This window comes from Scomber japonicus, chromosome 3 (assembly GCF_027409825.1).
Source record: "Scomber japonicus isolate fScoJap1 chromosome 3, fScoJap1.pri, whole genome shotgun sequence".
Lineage (NCBI taxonomy): Eukaryota > Metazoa > Chordata > Actinopteri > Scombriformes > Scombridae > Scomber > Scomber japonicus.
The window spans coordinates 8,758,379-8,774,888 of record NC_070580.1 but is presented as its reverse complement, the minus strand read 5'-3'; the positions used below and the strand labels follow the sequence as shown (position 1 = coordinate 8,774,888).

Sequence of the window (16,510 nt, the reverse complement as noted above, 5' to 3'; positions counted from 1 at the left end):
ATACAAAGTTTGAAATTATGTTCAACACAGTGGATGATCAATCTGGTAGAAACTGTCAACATGTTCATTAAGCTGATGTTTTTCTTTTAAGGACTGCGCCCCGTTTCTTGCTTTGTTCCCTCACGAGAGTCGCTCTGTGATCTACTCCAAATCGTACGAAAGCTACACTGACAAGCCCGTGCTATTTTTGGTGCCGTGACAGAGACTTTTCAGCCGATGTGGTTGTAAGTAGACTGGCACAGTCTATAGCACTGACACACATGTTAAACTGTGGTGAAAATTTCTTAGCCACACTTAGGCTTTCTGTGATGTGATGGGCAGATCGGTGTCGATTGGGGAAAAAAAGGTCATTTTATGTATTTTATCTAAAAAATATATGTAGAAATTCAGAAATTGTGTGGTTTTTTTGGAATAATTGAAATCAACAATCTCACCTCAAGGTCTACTTAGTAGAAGCTCTGGGGCTTTTCAAATCTTGCCAACTTTTAAAGGCAACATGCACAAAAAGTCCTTACAATGCTCAGAAATATGAAAATCTACAATTTTAAAATGGAAAAATTGTAAATGCGGGATTGAAAGCTCCAAAACAACTACTGCATGGACCTCAAGGTGATATTATTTTGTCAAATTTCATGCCAAGAATGAACTCTGAAGCTGAACTCTCTGATTGCTATTGGATAATGGGAATTCTGACATTAAAAATGGCATTGGGATCTGAAAAGCAACACTTTGTGGTTTTACAGGGTTCATGTTCGGGGGTGTTGCTTTAGTGTTATCTTTGAGGATTTTGTGTAAAAAGGTCATTTCTTATTTGCCCTCATGGTGCAAACAGGCATATCTCATAATTATATTATGTAAAATGTTAATGTGAGCATGCAGGAGAAAATGGGTTGTGTTAGTATCAGTGATTTTCCGTTTTTTTTTAACTGAGATTATCTGTCAGTATATCTCTATTCTAATTAAGCTTTGTGGCTCTGGACATCAGCTAGATGTGAACATGCTTGTGTCAAGTCAGCTAAGCCCTGCAATAGAGAGAGAGGGAGAGAGAGAGAGAAAGAGACAGAGAGACAGAGTGGGCGGTGATTATTTCCGAGGGGCACTGGGAGGAAACGACGGGCCATTACAGCACAACTAAGGGTCTGTTAATCAGCCTATTAGGGTTTAATTGAGGGTAGTTAATTAGGAGTCGGTGGGCAGTCTGTGCTTGGGGGTCAGGGTCTGACATGAGAAGCAGCTGGCAGAGCAACCTGAGCCGATTGTTGCTGATCCATTTGCACAAGGCCGGTGATTGATTGGCAGGAAAATTAGTCTTAATTACACCTGCCTATTTCTGCCCCCACTTTCCACTCTTAAAACCTTTTAGGAGCAATATATTAATGCACTAACTCCAATGAGCGAGAGTCTGGCCGAGACAGTATTGGAGCAGAGCAAACACATTTACTGTAGTCCCAGACTGTACGTCTCCACAAAAATCATCAAGTGCCGGCTTGCCTTTGAGGACGCGAGCTGTTTAAACTGAGTGGAAAATACAATATTCTGTGTGCGGTGAGGGACGGAGACAAAAGCAGCCAGCTCACCTCATCTCTAGACTGAGACGACTCCACATCTTCAAAATCTTTTCTTTCTTTTTTTTGCCCCATAGGGAGCAGCAGGGAAAACAAAGATGTGCTTGTCTTCACTTCTTAAAAACCAGCTCTGCGTAGAGCAGCGTCAAACCACCAAAGCTGATTATGGACTCTTTAAAAGTTAAGATTTGATTTAATGTCCTGCTCCTGCCTCAGCTGGGACCACGGGGGCACAGGAATGTGGCTCGCTGCTAGGCTCGGCCCTCTTGGCCCGGGGGGTTGGATTCATCCTGTCTACTGTCAAGACAGGAGCAACGGAGCAAGGCCACATTCGGCTTTGCCCATCTGGGGAATAAACACACTGCCTTGCACAGGGACTAAAATCCAATAACGGGCTTGACAAAGGCCTGCTTCTTGCCTCAGAATGCCAAACAACATGTGATCCCCCTTAGGGAAATAACTTCTATGTCTGTTCCTCATAGCCCTCCGGGTCAGAAATAACGCCTGGGGAACTTTTGGCACATGTCCTGTTGAGGATGCCATGTGCCGCGACGGGATTCTTAACGAGAGTCGAGCCAATCAAACAATCCTCTCGTAGTCTTGACAATTTATTTCCAGAGAGGACCGATGACATGATAAGTACACCTTTTAAAAGGCACGCTCACGAAAGCTACTGTCAGATCCGATGACATTACATGTGCTCCGAAAAACCGAGGTTGAGAGCAATAATCATCAGTGGAGCCCTCAAGTATTACATTTCATTCAGAGCTTTCACGCACTGAACGCTTTGTAGTAAAAATCACACTTGAGAGCAGTGTCGTACAACATGCCATAAAAACCATAAAGAAGACTATTACTTAGTCAATCACAATGGAAATAAACATTATGTCATGACAGCTTTCAAGGGGTCGGAATAATATCTGGAATCTCTTAACAGGAAAGAGCTGATGTCTCCCCCCTGAAACTATCCAAATACCTCCATTTCTTTTTTGCCTTGGTTGGCGGCTCTGACACCAAAGAGGAAAAAAAAAAAAAAAAAAGAGTTCATCGACACATTTCGAACCCGCCTCTAACACAGCTCACCCCACATTTCTGTCAAGTGCGAGCTGGCGGGGTTTTAAACTGTCTCTGGCCTGGTGACTTGATACTTAAGGAGCTGCGGGGAAGTTTGAGGTGTTTAGTGGCTCACTGTGGGTAACATCGCAACTCATTGAGCAAGTGACAAGTAAGAAACTGCAGATATGAAGCCTTAAAGGGTGTCACACTTCCATGTTTTAAATATAGACATCAAATAATGAGGTAGTTTAAATATCAGATGGATTACTGTGCAACACTAAATTGGATCAAATTTTTTTTTCTGACATTTTAGTGAAATTAACTTCATCTGAAAGCCCAAAAGCCCATATATGTTTTTATAATCAGTATAAGCTAAAGTATTATGATCACGGGGCCAGCTTGTGTCTAATATAATAAAGATGATATGCTTGTAGTGAGTTACAAATTCTCAGGACGAGGCAACAAGGATTTTATATCCCTGCTGCCAGTAAAGTAGCTGTATTTAAAGCAGACTGCTTTGCATTTCACACACGCCTGACTGTAACTGCTGGCAGTTTTCCACTACAGTCCTCCCGCTCTTCCTGGAGCTCATCATGCAAAAAATACATTATCGATCTCAAACAGGTTAAACAAGTAGAGGTAACGAACGGCTAATCCGGCACGCATCATCTGTTACAAAGCTGGCACCAACATGCCCCGCTATTTTTGTTTCCCACGTTTTGAGACGCTTGTGGTTGAGTTGTTGACACTGCATAGAAAAAGGTTGTTCTGTTGACTTCAGGCCTTCCCATCTCCACTTTCCAATTCAAATGACATGCAGTTTATATATTTATATAAACATTGTCTTAGTTGGAACACAACCCCCTCCTCCTCTTCCACCCAAAGACATGCAAACAGACCCGTCCTCCATATTAGAACTGGCATGTCCCAATGTCAGTTTATTTTAAAGTAGTTGTTGCCGTTCACCCTCTGCGACCTAAGAATGTTTGCTGAGGATTTACAAGGTGATATTTACAACAGCAGCCCAGGCGTCTCCGTTCTCTTCCTATTTTCACACTCAGGAGCCCACACAGAAAACATCCACTCCAACCCCTCTGAGATCAGCCACGGTCATTCTGGGGATTGTGACATTGGCTTAGTCATATTGCACAAGCAAAAGAGGCTTGAAGAAAGTAAAAGGTCACTCCTTGCAGGAAAACACACACTCATGCAACAAACTCTTTGCCGGAGTTCCAGTATTGCTCAACGTGAAGTGGGATTGAAGACAAAAAAAAAAAGAAAGTTGGGATTGTAAGAACATGGTAAACTTGTAAACGTTTTTTTGAAATAACGTGTTATCAGTGGGCTATCTTAGAACACGATTAGAGGAGAGGCAAGGAGGAGCGCCCCTTCATACCAAACCCATCCTAACAGTTAAACTGAATCAAAACGTGTTTATCAAATCTCGGCCGCAAACGCGGGCAGATCCTGACCAAAGTGCTGAGATTTTTTAAGCTTGTGGGGGGGGGGGGGGGGGGGTGGAGGGGTAGTGAAAGCAAACACAGCTCAAGGTTTTTATGAGAAAAATGTCTAGCTGAACAAGGAGGCATTCATGTGCTGATTCATACCAGCCTGTAGCTCCGTTAGAGGACAGCCATCTGCTATCACACTCCCCCGCTAAGAGCCTGTTATAGAAGGACGAGCCGTGGATCATCATGTACATGTTACATCCATATAGACTTACTGGAACTAACACCTCTACTACAGGAAGAGAAAACAGCTCGGCGGCTGTTGACAGTGCCGCGGTGTTCTGCCTCTTCAGGTGAACGTGCTTTTCACTGCTCCATGTAACATGATTGTCCTTATTCGGAACGGCTGATCCCCACAGCAGTGTTATGCTATGCCTTGTGAATAGCTGTCAAAATTATCGCTTTTGTGGGCATGTAAGGCTTATTTCATGTTTGAGAGGACAAGAAAAAAAAATCCTTTTTTCAGTGTAATTGAAAATGAGGGTGGTGATGACTAAGGGATGGAACACTGAAGTTTCTGATTATATTCTTTAAAGCTGCACTTAATCATTGTTTTTATGTGAACAATGAATCAGATTATATACAATGTCAATGATGTCGCTGGTACCCACAGACAATTATAACCAAATCTCTTTAGCCTCTTTCAGCCAATCATTTTTGCTTACTGGCCCACTGCATCAGTCTTATCCACCTTGTTTACAGGTGTAGCCGGCAGCTGTGTCAGAGAAAAAGTGACTTCATACTACAAGCCCAACACCACAAGACTGGCAAGAAACTAGTGAGCATAACATCTATCAATCTGAACAGATGTTTTCCTCTGGAGGTAGATTGTTGTTATTATAGAATGTTACAAAATTCTGAAGATAAAGCCTTCATGGGAAATCTAAAAAGTTTTAACACTTTTCAGTTCCAAGTTTGCATTGGGAATCCAAGCTTGTTCTCTTTCACTGTTCTAATTAATGCTGAAGCTTTTACTCAATTAATGGATTAGTCATTTTATCAGTCATTTGTTAAGTTAAAGTCCCAAACCCTCACTTTCTCAAATGTTCCTGCTTTTTTAATTTTTCTTATGACTGAAATAAATATCTTTGGGTTTTAAACAGTTTTAGAAAAGTACATTAAAGTTAAGTAATATCTTTGGTGATATTATTGGGCTCAGGGAACTTTTGGGGTATATGGAATTTTTTTCATTTTTCTTCTGAAATTTTAAACTGAAAGCTTAACAGATCATGAAAATAATTGAGTTGTAGCCCTAATCAGAGCAGAGTGCCTCAAATCTGAACCTCAATGTTGAAGCAGCAACTATAATGAGAAACCACCAATGTGAATATGATCATTTATAATAAAATCATATCATATAGACGTGATGTGTGAAAGGCTATAGCATGCTTTCTGAGAGGTATGATGCAAAACTATTTGACTACTGTTTTTTTAACGCGCTTCGTCCCACAAAGGATGCTATATAGGACAAAGTAACAAGCTGTTGGTTTCAACCCACAAGTTCAAAACATGAACATGAAACTGCCTGTAGGCGCTTGGGATTAGATTCCTTTAATTCACAACTGTAAACCAGAGTTCAGAGACCCAATTACCTGAGGTTAAAGATGCAACCCACACAATTGCAAACATGCCTTTATGACGTTGCATTTCTTATTGTGGTCTGAAAAAAAAACCATGACACGGAACTTTTTGCTTTAACCAGCCAACAAAGAGGGAGCCTTCGAAATATGAACCGCCTCCGCTATCGGGTTTCCCGTCCGATGAAAAGCACTAATGTGGAACAACAACTCTGAACTGTCTATACATTTCTGTTTCAATAGCTGAGTGATTAATTTTGTCATTTTTTGTCTGGTAGTTCTTCACCTCTTGAAAAGAAAAGGTCACTTAATAGGGTGCTTTGCTACCTCCTTAGGCTCTTCACGTCCCCTCTGCTCATGTTCATCTTCCCACAGCAGAGATTTCGTGACTTCACCCACAATGAGTCAAAAAGAAGAAAAACAAGTGTAGCATTATCCTAAAGCAAAATCTGTACCCTCTTTTTTTTTAAGTTAATAAATGGTGAATGGTGAATCTCACAATAAGCCTTACACAAAATATCTTCTCAAGTAACGAAATACAGCAACATCTGGCCCATTAACATGATTCACCAAACTTCATGCCTTCTCACACACACACACACACACACACACACACACACACACACCCAACACATGCACGCAAGCTCATAAAAACAGACACTTCAGCTTAATGCAAAGACACACACTTTAGTTCCACTGGTACATATTCATGTGACACATGAGCTAATCTCTCTTCGTGCATCAGCTAGTGGCCCACTTGGAGTCTGAGGATCTTAGTGAATCGCTTGGTTCAACCTGCCCTTTGTTTGGGGATCTCATGACAAATCTCAAGTTGCAGAGACACTTGATTATGTTACTTGAAGAGATTATAACTAAAGACTAACATGTCACATCTTAGTAAGGGTGTTGCCATACAGAAAACCGCATTATTTAGAGCCACAGTGTGAGGCTTGTGCTAGAGGGCTTGTGGCATTTTTCTAAGTAGTTAGTATTCAAGTGCATGAATGACAGGATAGAGTGATCAACGGAGTCCAGATGTCGGGGAGTCTTCTTTTCTTGTAAACACTTTCCGCAAACAACTCTGTAAGCAATGCGCTGGTCAAAATGCTCGGGGGCAATTTCACTGAGGTTTGACAATAAAGCTTGCGACAAACCATATTTGTCATCTTGCGGCGCGTGGTAATACACACTTGTAATCCACATAAACCTCTCTGTTCAATGTAGCCATTGTGTAGGATTGTGGCTGACAACTGTTCTATAAAAGCAACCTTTGTGATGTCGGGTTTTTCGACGCATCCCTCAAGTTGACCTCAGGGTGAGCTGGCCTTTCCACACGAGATTCTGTTTAAAGGCGAGAGGAGGATGCTACACGGCAGCTCTGTCATAAGAGATTTGTCAGCTGGGAAACAAACACAGGGCTCTTTCTCACTCTGGAAAAACTTAAGACAGACAGCCTCGCCTCAGGTTTATCTCCATCTATCCACACTGTGATGCCCCACTTAGGATAGCCTTCGCCTGAGTGGTGTTGATTGGTAGAAGTATAAGTAGAAACTCTCGCCTTCTACATGATTTATAATCTTGAGCTGAAATAAATAATGTAAATGCTCATTGTATGTGTCGCATTTGCTGCTTTCAGCCTGAGTTGAATTTTCAGCGGTCAATGGGACATAAATATTGAGTGATGGTTTCATGGTTCTTTGCTGCTGTCATCTATATAGGCCAGACAGCAGCTGTCACATAATCCAACGTCCCATTTACAATACATCAACTTATGCTTTTTTTCCCTCCCTTCATATGAAACATTACAGTGTACACTACAGTGGAGGCCACATACCTCTATTATTCTGTCATGGATTTGAAGGCCGCCCTCCTTGTCCGCTGGACCTTTCTCGACAATCTTGGATACAAAGATCCCTTCATTTGAAGTGCTGTCATTGTCGTCCTGTGGAGTAAATTGCAGTTATTGAGTGGAGCGTAATAATATAAGCACAGGGTTCAGATTGTTAAGGAGAATGCTACTATACAATTTTTTGACAGCATCTTTGAAACCCTGCTAAATTTAGAGCTGACATCTAAACAAAGGACTGTTAGAAACATTCAATTAAACTCTCATAATTTGTGAAAAAAGATTTTTTTTTAAACATTGAAAAAACAAATGGTTTGCCCACACCAACCAATTCCTATCAATTTTGTAAGGCGTGTTTGCTGAAGGGATAGTTTACCCAAATTACAAAAAAAACATATTTTATCACTAAACCCCTAGTTGTATTTGGCCATGATTTTAATTTCAGTTTATGCTATGGAGTCTTTTAAACTTCTGCTTCAACTATAATACAATGGAGTTCAAGGAAATGTTGTTTGTGCTGCTCAAAAGAAGTAAACATTACACTGGAAAAACTCTCCAGAAGGAATGTCCCAGTTCAGGGTAATCCACTGTCATCATTGTTATGTTTTAATTGGCAGCAGCTATCTCAGTTGTGGATATCTCAAAATCTCTGAGCACATGAAAACAAAACTGTTTGGATGGCTGGATAGCAGTACGGGGTAAATGGAAAAAATATGTCTTTTTGTAATTTGGGTAAAGTGACCTTTTCACCCTGCCCTTGAGTGTGGACTTAAGGGTTAGCTTTAACTTCAGATGCTTCCCAGGCCTGGAGGGTTGACCCCGGCTTGCACAGGGTCCAATATGTTGACATGTGGACATGCTGGATGGACATAAGGTAGTGTGCATCAAACCCTTTGGCCATGACCCCAGAGTCAGAGCTACGCCTGGCTTTAAAAAAATGTAACTGCTGCTAAGATATCACTTAGCACTCTCTTTAAAACCACATGAAACATACTCTACATTCCTGCTGAGGTCTGCATTACAACTGCAATTTAATGGGATACTTAAAGAAACCTCATAAGTCACACTGGATTCTCTTTAATTAATAATTTCTGGTCTGCCTCCTCCTTCAGAAGCATCGTGTACAGTCTTAACACTATAATACTTATGCTGCACAATTATTCAACATGATTTCTACTTGGTCTTACAACTGTCTTGAGATTTGTAGACAAACTAGACCTTCTGGAGACCACAAACCCTGGCAGCTGATTGCTCCTACCAAGCCATGGCAGAATGACAGCCACATGAAACACCCTGTGTCAAGGGCTACAGGGATATTAGCTATTTCCATTTTAAGGAATAGGCTGTTGATTTGAGGGAAGCAGTGAAAGCAAAAACCAAGTATTATCTCTCCTCTCTTATGGTTGAGTTTGATTCATGGTTCTGTCACAAGAGCGAGAAAGGTTGCATATCTACAAGACCGTGGACCCGAGTAAAAAACACAGCTTTTTTTTTTTTCAAAGTGTAGATCTTTTTATAGCTTCCCGCTATAAAAAGTTTTACAGTGATAATGTATGTCACTACAGAAAAGTGCGTCACTGTGGCTGTGGAAAAACAGCCCAGTTAAAGCCGAGTTCAGTCCTGCTGAAACAGATACAGGGAACACCATTTCAATAGGACCTCTGCTGCAGAACGAAGCTCCATGTATGGAAGATAGAGTTGTGACCGGTGTTGAGATATTTTCAACCCTTCACTCACAAGAGTGTGTGGCATCATTAACGACTTTGACTTCGGAGCCTCGAGGCAGAAAACATAGCGGCTGTGAAAGGTTCAGCCTGGGATAAAAGACCCTTTCCTCTCCTCTGTGTTTACCTCACCACCAAAATCCCCTCAATTAGAGACAAAACAACTGCGGTCAAAGCCATAATCCTGGATTTAACTCTCATAAAAGTAATTATAGTTTTTTTAATCTGTAATGCCAAATCCGCTAAACCAGACCAATATATAAACACAATAAAACTTGATAGATGCGGTTCATCTATCCACAGACTAGAAAACACATGCATGACTGTCTAAGCTGTGTCAGTCAGTACAGAGAAAGCCTGTGGTGGTTCAAGTATGTGCTATTCATTCCTGGGTTGCCATATGACACTTGGCTGATCACCGGGGGGAGATGAAACCTCCAAGACCCCTCTGCTTTCAACCTACCGCGCATGGCCTTCCTCCTATGATGTTAAAACCCAGAGATCCACCCTCACGTAGAAGGACAACCGTCAAGCTTTTAGTCTCGCCTTCCTACAGACAGACAGAGGAGAGACACGTGAACAAAAAGATGGCAGGAGGTTATTCATAATAATCCATTATCACGTCCAGGAGATCGACAGAATGATTGAACTGGGTACTTAAAGAAGAGGAACAGAACAGAACAAAATGGCCAATAAATACTCTGTAATAGGGGCACTGAAACACTAAAAATTATGAATAGAGCAAGGTGTAGGGGCAAGAGAAAGTTAATCTCCTCTACACATTAAAAGGGTGATGTCAAACTGTAACACCCTTATCTCATCTTTATTTTATTTTATTTTATTTTATTTTATATCAAAATCAGGACTTGAACATTTCAAGAGCTGGAATTTTAATCATAATTTATTCAATGATCAACATGTAGGAAGACATTTTGCTGGCTACAATGACAACTGTTACTGGCAACGTCTACTCAATTGTAGCTAATTAATGTTAATTGTGTGAGTTGGTCAGACAAGAAAAAATGAGACTGTTCTGTTGTTAATGTGGATTCTACATGTTGATACTATTAACGCTTGGTCAAAGATAAACATCTCTCACCACTCAAAAGAACACTGAGTTTTCCTCCAAATAAATATTCAAGCTGCATCACGTCAATTCCAGACCGGTAGCTAACAGGTAGCTAGCAGTCTGTCACAGCTAGTAGTTGTCAGTTGTGACAGACTGCTGCTGGTGGTTAAACAATTAAGTACATCACATCATTATTTTAAACTTGTCACATTAAAGCTCTGACCTCCAGGATTTAGAACTATGACGCTGCTCTTCCAGTCAGACTTTAAAGTTGATGTTAACGTTAGCTTAAGCAGCTATAGCAGAGCTGTGAGCTGATTGAATAGTTCATCCGTAAGTTATCAAAAAACATTGTACAACATAGCTTTGCAATAGATTTGATAAATTCCATAAATGGAAATTAATAGTTTAATGTCTAAATCTAAATGTTAAAATGTAAATGATACCACTAATGCAATATTTAAATGAACGTGGGCTAAAGTGCTCAATTCTTCTATAGATGAAGAGAAAGATTACTCAAATATTTACTTCTCTTTGTCTCACTGGTTTGACAAATTCTGGCAAGACAGCAACAAGACAATGCATTACTTTACCAGATTAAATTAATATAGAACAAGGTAAGTTTGTGATTATGCTGGCTATACATTTTACATGTAGATCTGAAGTTTAGTTCATGAAGAACTAAATCCTAATCCCAATATTGCTGAAAACAACAAGAAAACGATTATACATCTTCCCCAAGTTGTTCAGACCGAACAGTCCTCATCCTCCAAGTCCAAGACCAGTTCAAAGAGCCCTTCCCTCTCACAAACTGTTGTCCTATGTAAATGAATACAGCTGACCTCTTACTCAGTGGCAACATGACACAAGAACTCTGGGAAAACTCGCAGACTCAGCTTTTAATCTGTTTCTCTTAGAAGGGACTTAGAGTGGAGTTGCAAGGTAACATAATTTCAGCTGCCATTCCAGTATGCTGCAACATAGAGGGACTAAATATAAAGCAGATATTATCGGTATGTACAGTGTCCTGACCGCCATATAGGCTAAAAAGACCATCATGTGCATGTCAGGCCATACAAGAATGTGCGCTCCTGCACCGTGTCACGGCAGCATTAGCGACACATGCTTTCAAATCATGGTGACTACAGCCGTTACTGTCAACAAGAGGACAGTTGGCAGTAAGTGGAATCTTGACAGAATATTTGAACAATTAAAAACAAAAAAGCAACCACGTACAAGACTATTTCATCCAACTGAATTACACTGAAACTGCCTCAAGCCACCAAAACAAATTGGATGGATTTTTAAAGGTGCTTTCACATTTAGTCTGCAAGCACCATTAAAATGAACTCAGAGTAATTAAGGAGATGTTTTTTTGCACATCTGTGAACACTCTAGCAAAGCACTAATCCCTAAATGAAGAGACTCTCTTCAGGAGGCATTTACTCAAACGTCAGGCATGCGCAGGTGATAAAAATAAAATGTTCTTACCACCGAAAATGCAAAACATGATCATACTGACATCATTTAAGAGGAAGGGAACACATGGGAGCAATGTCAAGTAAACAAATGTTTAATTTGACTACGGAAAAAGCAGAACAAGGTACTGTGGAACTGTGTGTTACTGAGGAAAGAAAGCAATCTGGTAGTGAAACTTTTGTCTACTGCACACTGGTGACTTGGCACACTCACGGTGAGCCTTCACCTCAGCACCAGTCACACTTTCCGAGCCTGTCCTCCATCAAACTGCTTCCCCCTCCATCTGCCTCTTAACATAGTGTATCTAATTTTAGTTTAGGTAACTGTAAAGCAGAGCATATAAAACATTTTGATTCTTAAACTTTTGGCTTGAGATAAGATCAAGAGAAACTCTGTGACCTGGTCAACTAAGGCAAAGTAAAAGATTTCACTATATACAAAGGAAGCAGCTTGATCAATATCAGATGTTTGAAGGGTTACTTTAAAATAAAACCCAGCTTGAAGTCACAGAAAATCATTGCTATGACTTCTGAATGCCTTTCATTAATGCAATCTGTCATATTCAATTGACACCCATGTACTGGAGATAACTAATGGGCTAAATTACTCTGATAAATTATCTCATAGATTCATGCTTTAAAATTAGACCACAATTAGCATAATCAGATTGAGCCCATGATTACCCAGATCAAATTCAATGGAGGCTCAATCTGTTTGATGTCTTGTGATTTTAAGAGACGCCCTTTATCGCATCAAGTAGCAGACACACACACACTCATACAGTACACACACACACACACACACACACACACACACACACACACACACACACACTGCCATCCATAACAGTCAGAGAAAAGAACAGAAGTTCAAAACAGAGATTTGGAGCTGGATGGAAAGTGTGACGGTGAAAGCGAGATCTGAGCTCCCCACTTTTTTGGTTTTGTTTTTTTTCCTTTTTTCTTTCGAGTGTGTTTATTGCACTTGCTGGCTCCCTGAAGAAGTTTAAAAAAGTGTTAGGACTATTATTGGAAACTCCAGTCAGTTATTCCACATGTCCAGGTCATCGTGATCTCCCTCACAGTCGCCGCCTGGATATTAAAAGATGACATGAAAATCCTCCATCTGGCTCAGGAAGCCTCAGCCGAGGAGTAGTAAAGACTCAAAAACAAACTAAAGTAGGTTACCCGTCAAACGTCACATGAAATGACGGGTCTGTATTCGCTCTTTGACAATGATCTGAGGGAAATACATGTCATAATAAATATGCTACAGACCTGTCACTGTGTTACGTAACATCAAAAATGGCTGGGGTCAATTGGAGTGTGATGGTTCTAATGCTTTGACATTTTGCACCCCAGTTAACGGGGGACGTGCTGGCTACTGGGACCAGTCAAAGGGATAGCATCACAAATGTCATAACCTAGACTCTTTCTGGTACGACAAGTCAAAATGTCTCCCATGAAGAAGATCTTACAAGCCATACATTTCACGAAATCTGATAACAACTGATCATTGACTTCACAAAAAAAGGAAGCGGGGCTCCGGCTGAGTTTCAGTGGCAGCCTACGAAATCGCCCGCCTCCCACAGCTAATCCCACTTTTGACGCTCTGCTTCATGTGTGCATTGAGCCTCTCCCATCAAACAATCCTGTTCACTGCTTGAGTGGACCCAGTGAAAGAGGCTTTTTTTTTTAGAAAAGGAAGAAAAAAAAAAAGTTTCCCCAACTAACCACATCATTCGCAATATGTTGTTTCATCTCTTCCCGAGTTACTCTTTCTCATCGGAGACAATTTCCAGAACAATTCCTGTGTCTTTGTGTTAGAACAACGGCCTTTATTCCTTCTGTTTACTTCTTTAGAGTAACATCAGGAATAATGCACTAAACTTACGGTATAACCTCAGAGGTAGAGAGAAGGCTCCTGTCAAATGAACTATGATAACAGCTGTGCTACAGGCCCAGCAAGCTCCTTTATATCAGCATGAGCGATTTCACCATTTCCCCGCATCGGTGCTTTTGATGCGCAATTTACCAGTCTACCGGAACTGAGCCCAAAACGCACAAATCAAACCACCAACCGAAAAAGAGGACGAAAAACTGAGAAGAAGAGTGAAGTTGAAAGATGTCACTTAAACAAAGATGTGCACTTATGTGTCTGCGGATGAAAACGTCAATGAAAAATTCAAGCAGTTATGAGGTGTTGAACTAAATCCACAGCATCCAAGCTTCCATTCATCCAGATTTCTTTACGTAACCCTGCCAGCAGTGTGTGTGTGTGTGTGTGTGTGTGTGTGAGCCTTCTGTGGTAAATTGTAGTGAATCAAAAGCTCCTCCTCCACTTCTTAGACAGATTTTATAACTAAGCCTGATTACAATCTGACCGCTCCCCTCTGCTGATCACAGCAGCAGTGCAAACACCATGCACTAATTCAGTTCATTAACTGACTTATGAACTTCTGTATCCTTTATGATGTTGATAATTGGTCATTACAGGAAGCATTAGGTTCTCAAATCTCGACCATAAAACATGCTTATTCCTTTACACCGGCTCTTTTTCAGGAATAGCATTCAATTTAGACACGTTATTAAACAGGTAATGTGATTTAGAAGACTATTCTACATCATTTGACACTGTAGGTGGGAGGGAATAACATCTCCTGTCATCACAACATGTCTAACTCAAAAACAATGGATTTTTTTAAAGCCTGGCAGTCCTTCAGAACTCCTTCCATAACTGTTGAGGTTTACCACAGTATTACAACTTCAATGCCAGCGACTCTGCAGCACCCATGATTCTTATTTGTTATGATTGTCAATGGAGGAAAAAAAAAAGGGCGAACATCAAGATGACAGAAAGCCTCAAACAAGCCCGCTGCAAGCAGAGGCAATATAACTGGAACCTGGCTCTTGTTGTGTACAAAACTGCAGTAAATATTTGGCCCTCCCCCCCATTTGACTGCCAGCTGGTCAGAAGCACAGCTGACATCCATGTCTCAAAGCACAGGACAGCAAAGAAACAAACTTCTTAATTCATTGCTCCTTAAAAACTTGATTCCAATGTGGATTATGAGGGGAGAAAACACAGATTGGCTTTTCTTTTTTTTTTTTTTTTTTTTTTTTTAGAAAGGAAGAAGTCAAAAATAGACATGGAGGTCCAATAAAACTGAGACACTATGTCCAACAGTGCAAACAAACATGCTGGGAAAGGTATTTTAAAGGCTATAAAAGTTGACCCAGAAGCATATGTACAGGAGGATGCCAATAAAGATGGGTAATATACAGCATGTGGCTCATACATATTTAAGAGGTCTGTCTACACTGTGAGAATGAACTCTTCATATTAACATTTTGAGGTCATTCTGAAACACGAGTTTAAAAATATATGCATTTTAAACAGTCTTCTCTATGATGTGCATTTTAATCTAATAGAATACCAGTTTTCCCTCTCAGTGACAGACAGAGAAGCACACAGAAAATCTCCATGTGCCTCTTTAACATTAGAAACTTTTGTTGGAAGTTACCTTGCAGGAGAAAGCCACGGTTTGGGTGAGAGAGTCGATCCTCTCGCTGTACTCGGTGAATTTCTTCTGATATTTCAGCGCTGTCATCTGCAGCTCGCTGTGCACGGCTGAAAGTTGTGCCAGCAGTGACTTCTCCCTCTTGTTGGCTTTAATAGTCTGCTTCTTGAACTCTCTATCCAGGCTGATGATTTTGCACTGCAGAGCGCTGTTGTGCGCCTTCAGGGCTCTCAGGCAGCAGTGGCTGTTTAATGTCTGCTCTTTGTGGGTGAGCATCAGCCCGCAGCCGCTCTCGCATATGCCCACCGCTCTGTACTCGCACGTCTCACGCATATGAGCATCCATGTCCCCCAGGTTGAGCACCTCGTTGCATCCTTTATTCCTGCACTTGGCCGGGGAGTAGTCGCACATCTCGGCGTGCTCGGCCAGATGCTGCAGCTTCACCACCGCATCGCAGCCCCTCGTGTGGTTGTCACATTTGATCTCCAGCTTCAGGATGAGGTTTTTCAGAGGCAGGACGTGGTTCAGCTCTTTAGTAGAGATCCTCTGACATTTGACGGGGCAGCTGCTCTGCTGGACGACCCAGGGCAGCACGCAGCCGGAGCAGAAGACGTGACCGCACGGAGTAGTCAGCGGGTCCTCCAGGACTTTATTGCACAAGTTGCATTTGAAATCCGGGTCCACGGTCCCCTTGAAGCGGTCCAGCTCGAATCCCATGGTTTTCAAAGTCCAAATCCAAACTTGTGGACTCCCCACCCCCGCAGATCTGAGTCGGAGCAGTGGGGCGTTTTAGCTGGTCATTGGTGGAGCGCTCACAGACCGACTACAAGCTCTCCTCACTGACTAAACTCAACTAATTGACCGAGACTTTTTGGTGCCTTCAGGTGCGCCTCGTAAGTTTCAAAGTTCCAAAAGTTTATAGGTTTACAACAGAACTTCTATTGGTGACTTTTCGAGTAGAACTAACTTTGTTGTGGAACTACAACATAAAAAAAGACAAAATCCAATTAAAAAGATTGTCCTTAAAAACTATTAATGACACTTAAAAGCTACATCTTAAGAATAAAGACATAAAGTGAGTCTATTCTGACTTTACTCTTTCTTTATCACACGACATACAGTGTGTTTTCCATAAAACTTTCTCCAAGTCAAACTTTTTCACACAC

General features: G+C 41.2%; 1 protein-coding gene across 1 annotated transcript in view; it reads right to left on the bottom strand.

Annotated features, from left to right (window-relative positions):
* pdzrn3b (PDZ domain containing RING finger 3b) overlaps positions 1-16,061 on the bottom strand; it is a 99,527-nt gene extending 83,466 nt beyond the window's left edge. Inside the window, exons 1-3 of the mRNA XM_053315878.1 lie at positions 15,348-16,061; positions 9,740-9,826; positions 7,541-7,648 (exon numbers count right to left, since the gene is read on the bottom strand). Of these exons, the coding sequence (XP_053171853.1) occupies positions 7,541-7,648; positions 9,740-9,826; positions 15,348-16,061 (909 nt within the window). The remainder of the gene's footprint in view (positions 1-7,540; positions 7,649-9,739; positions 9,827-15,347) is intronic.
* Between the last annotated feature and the right edge of the window lie 449 nt (positions 16,062-16,510).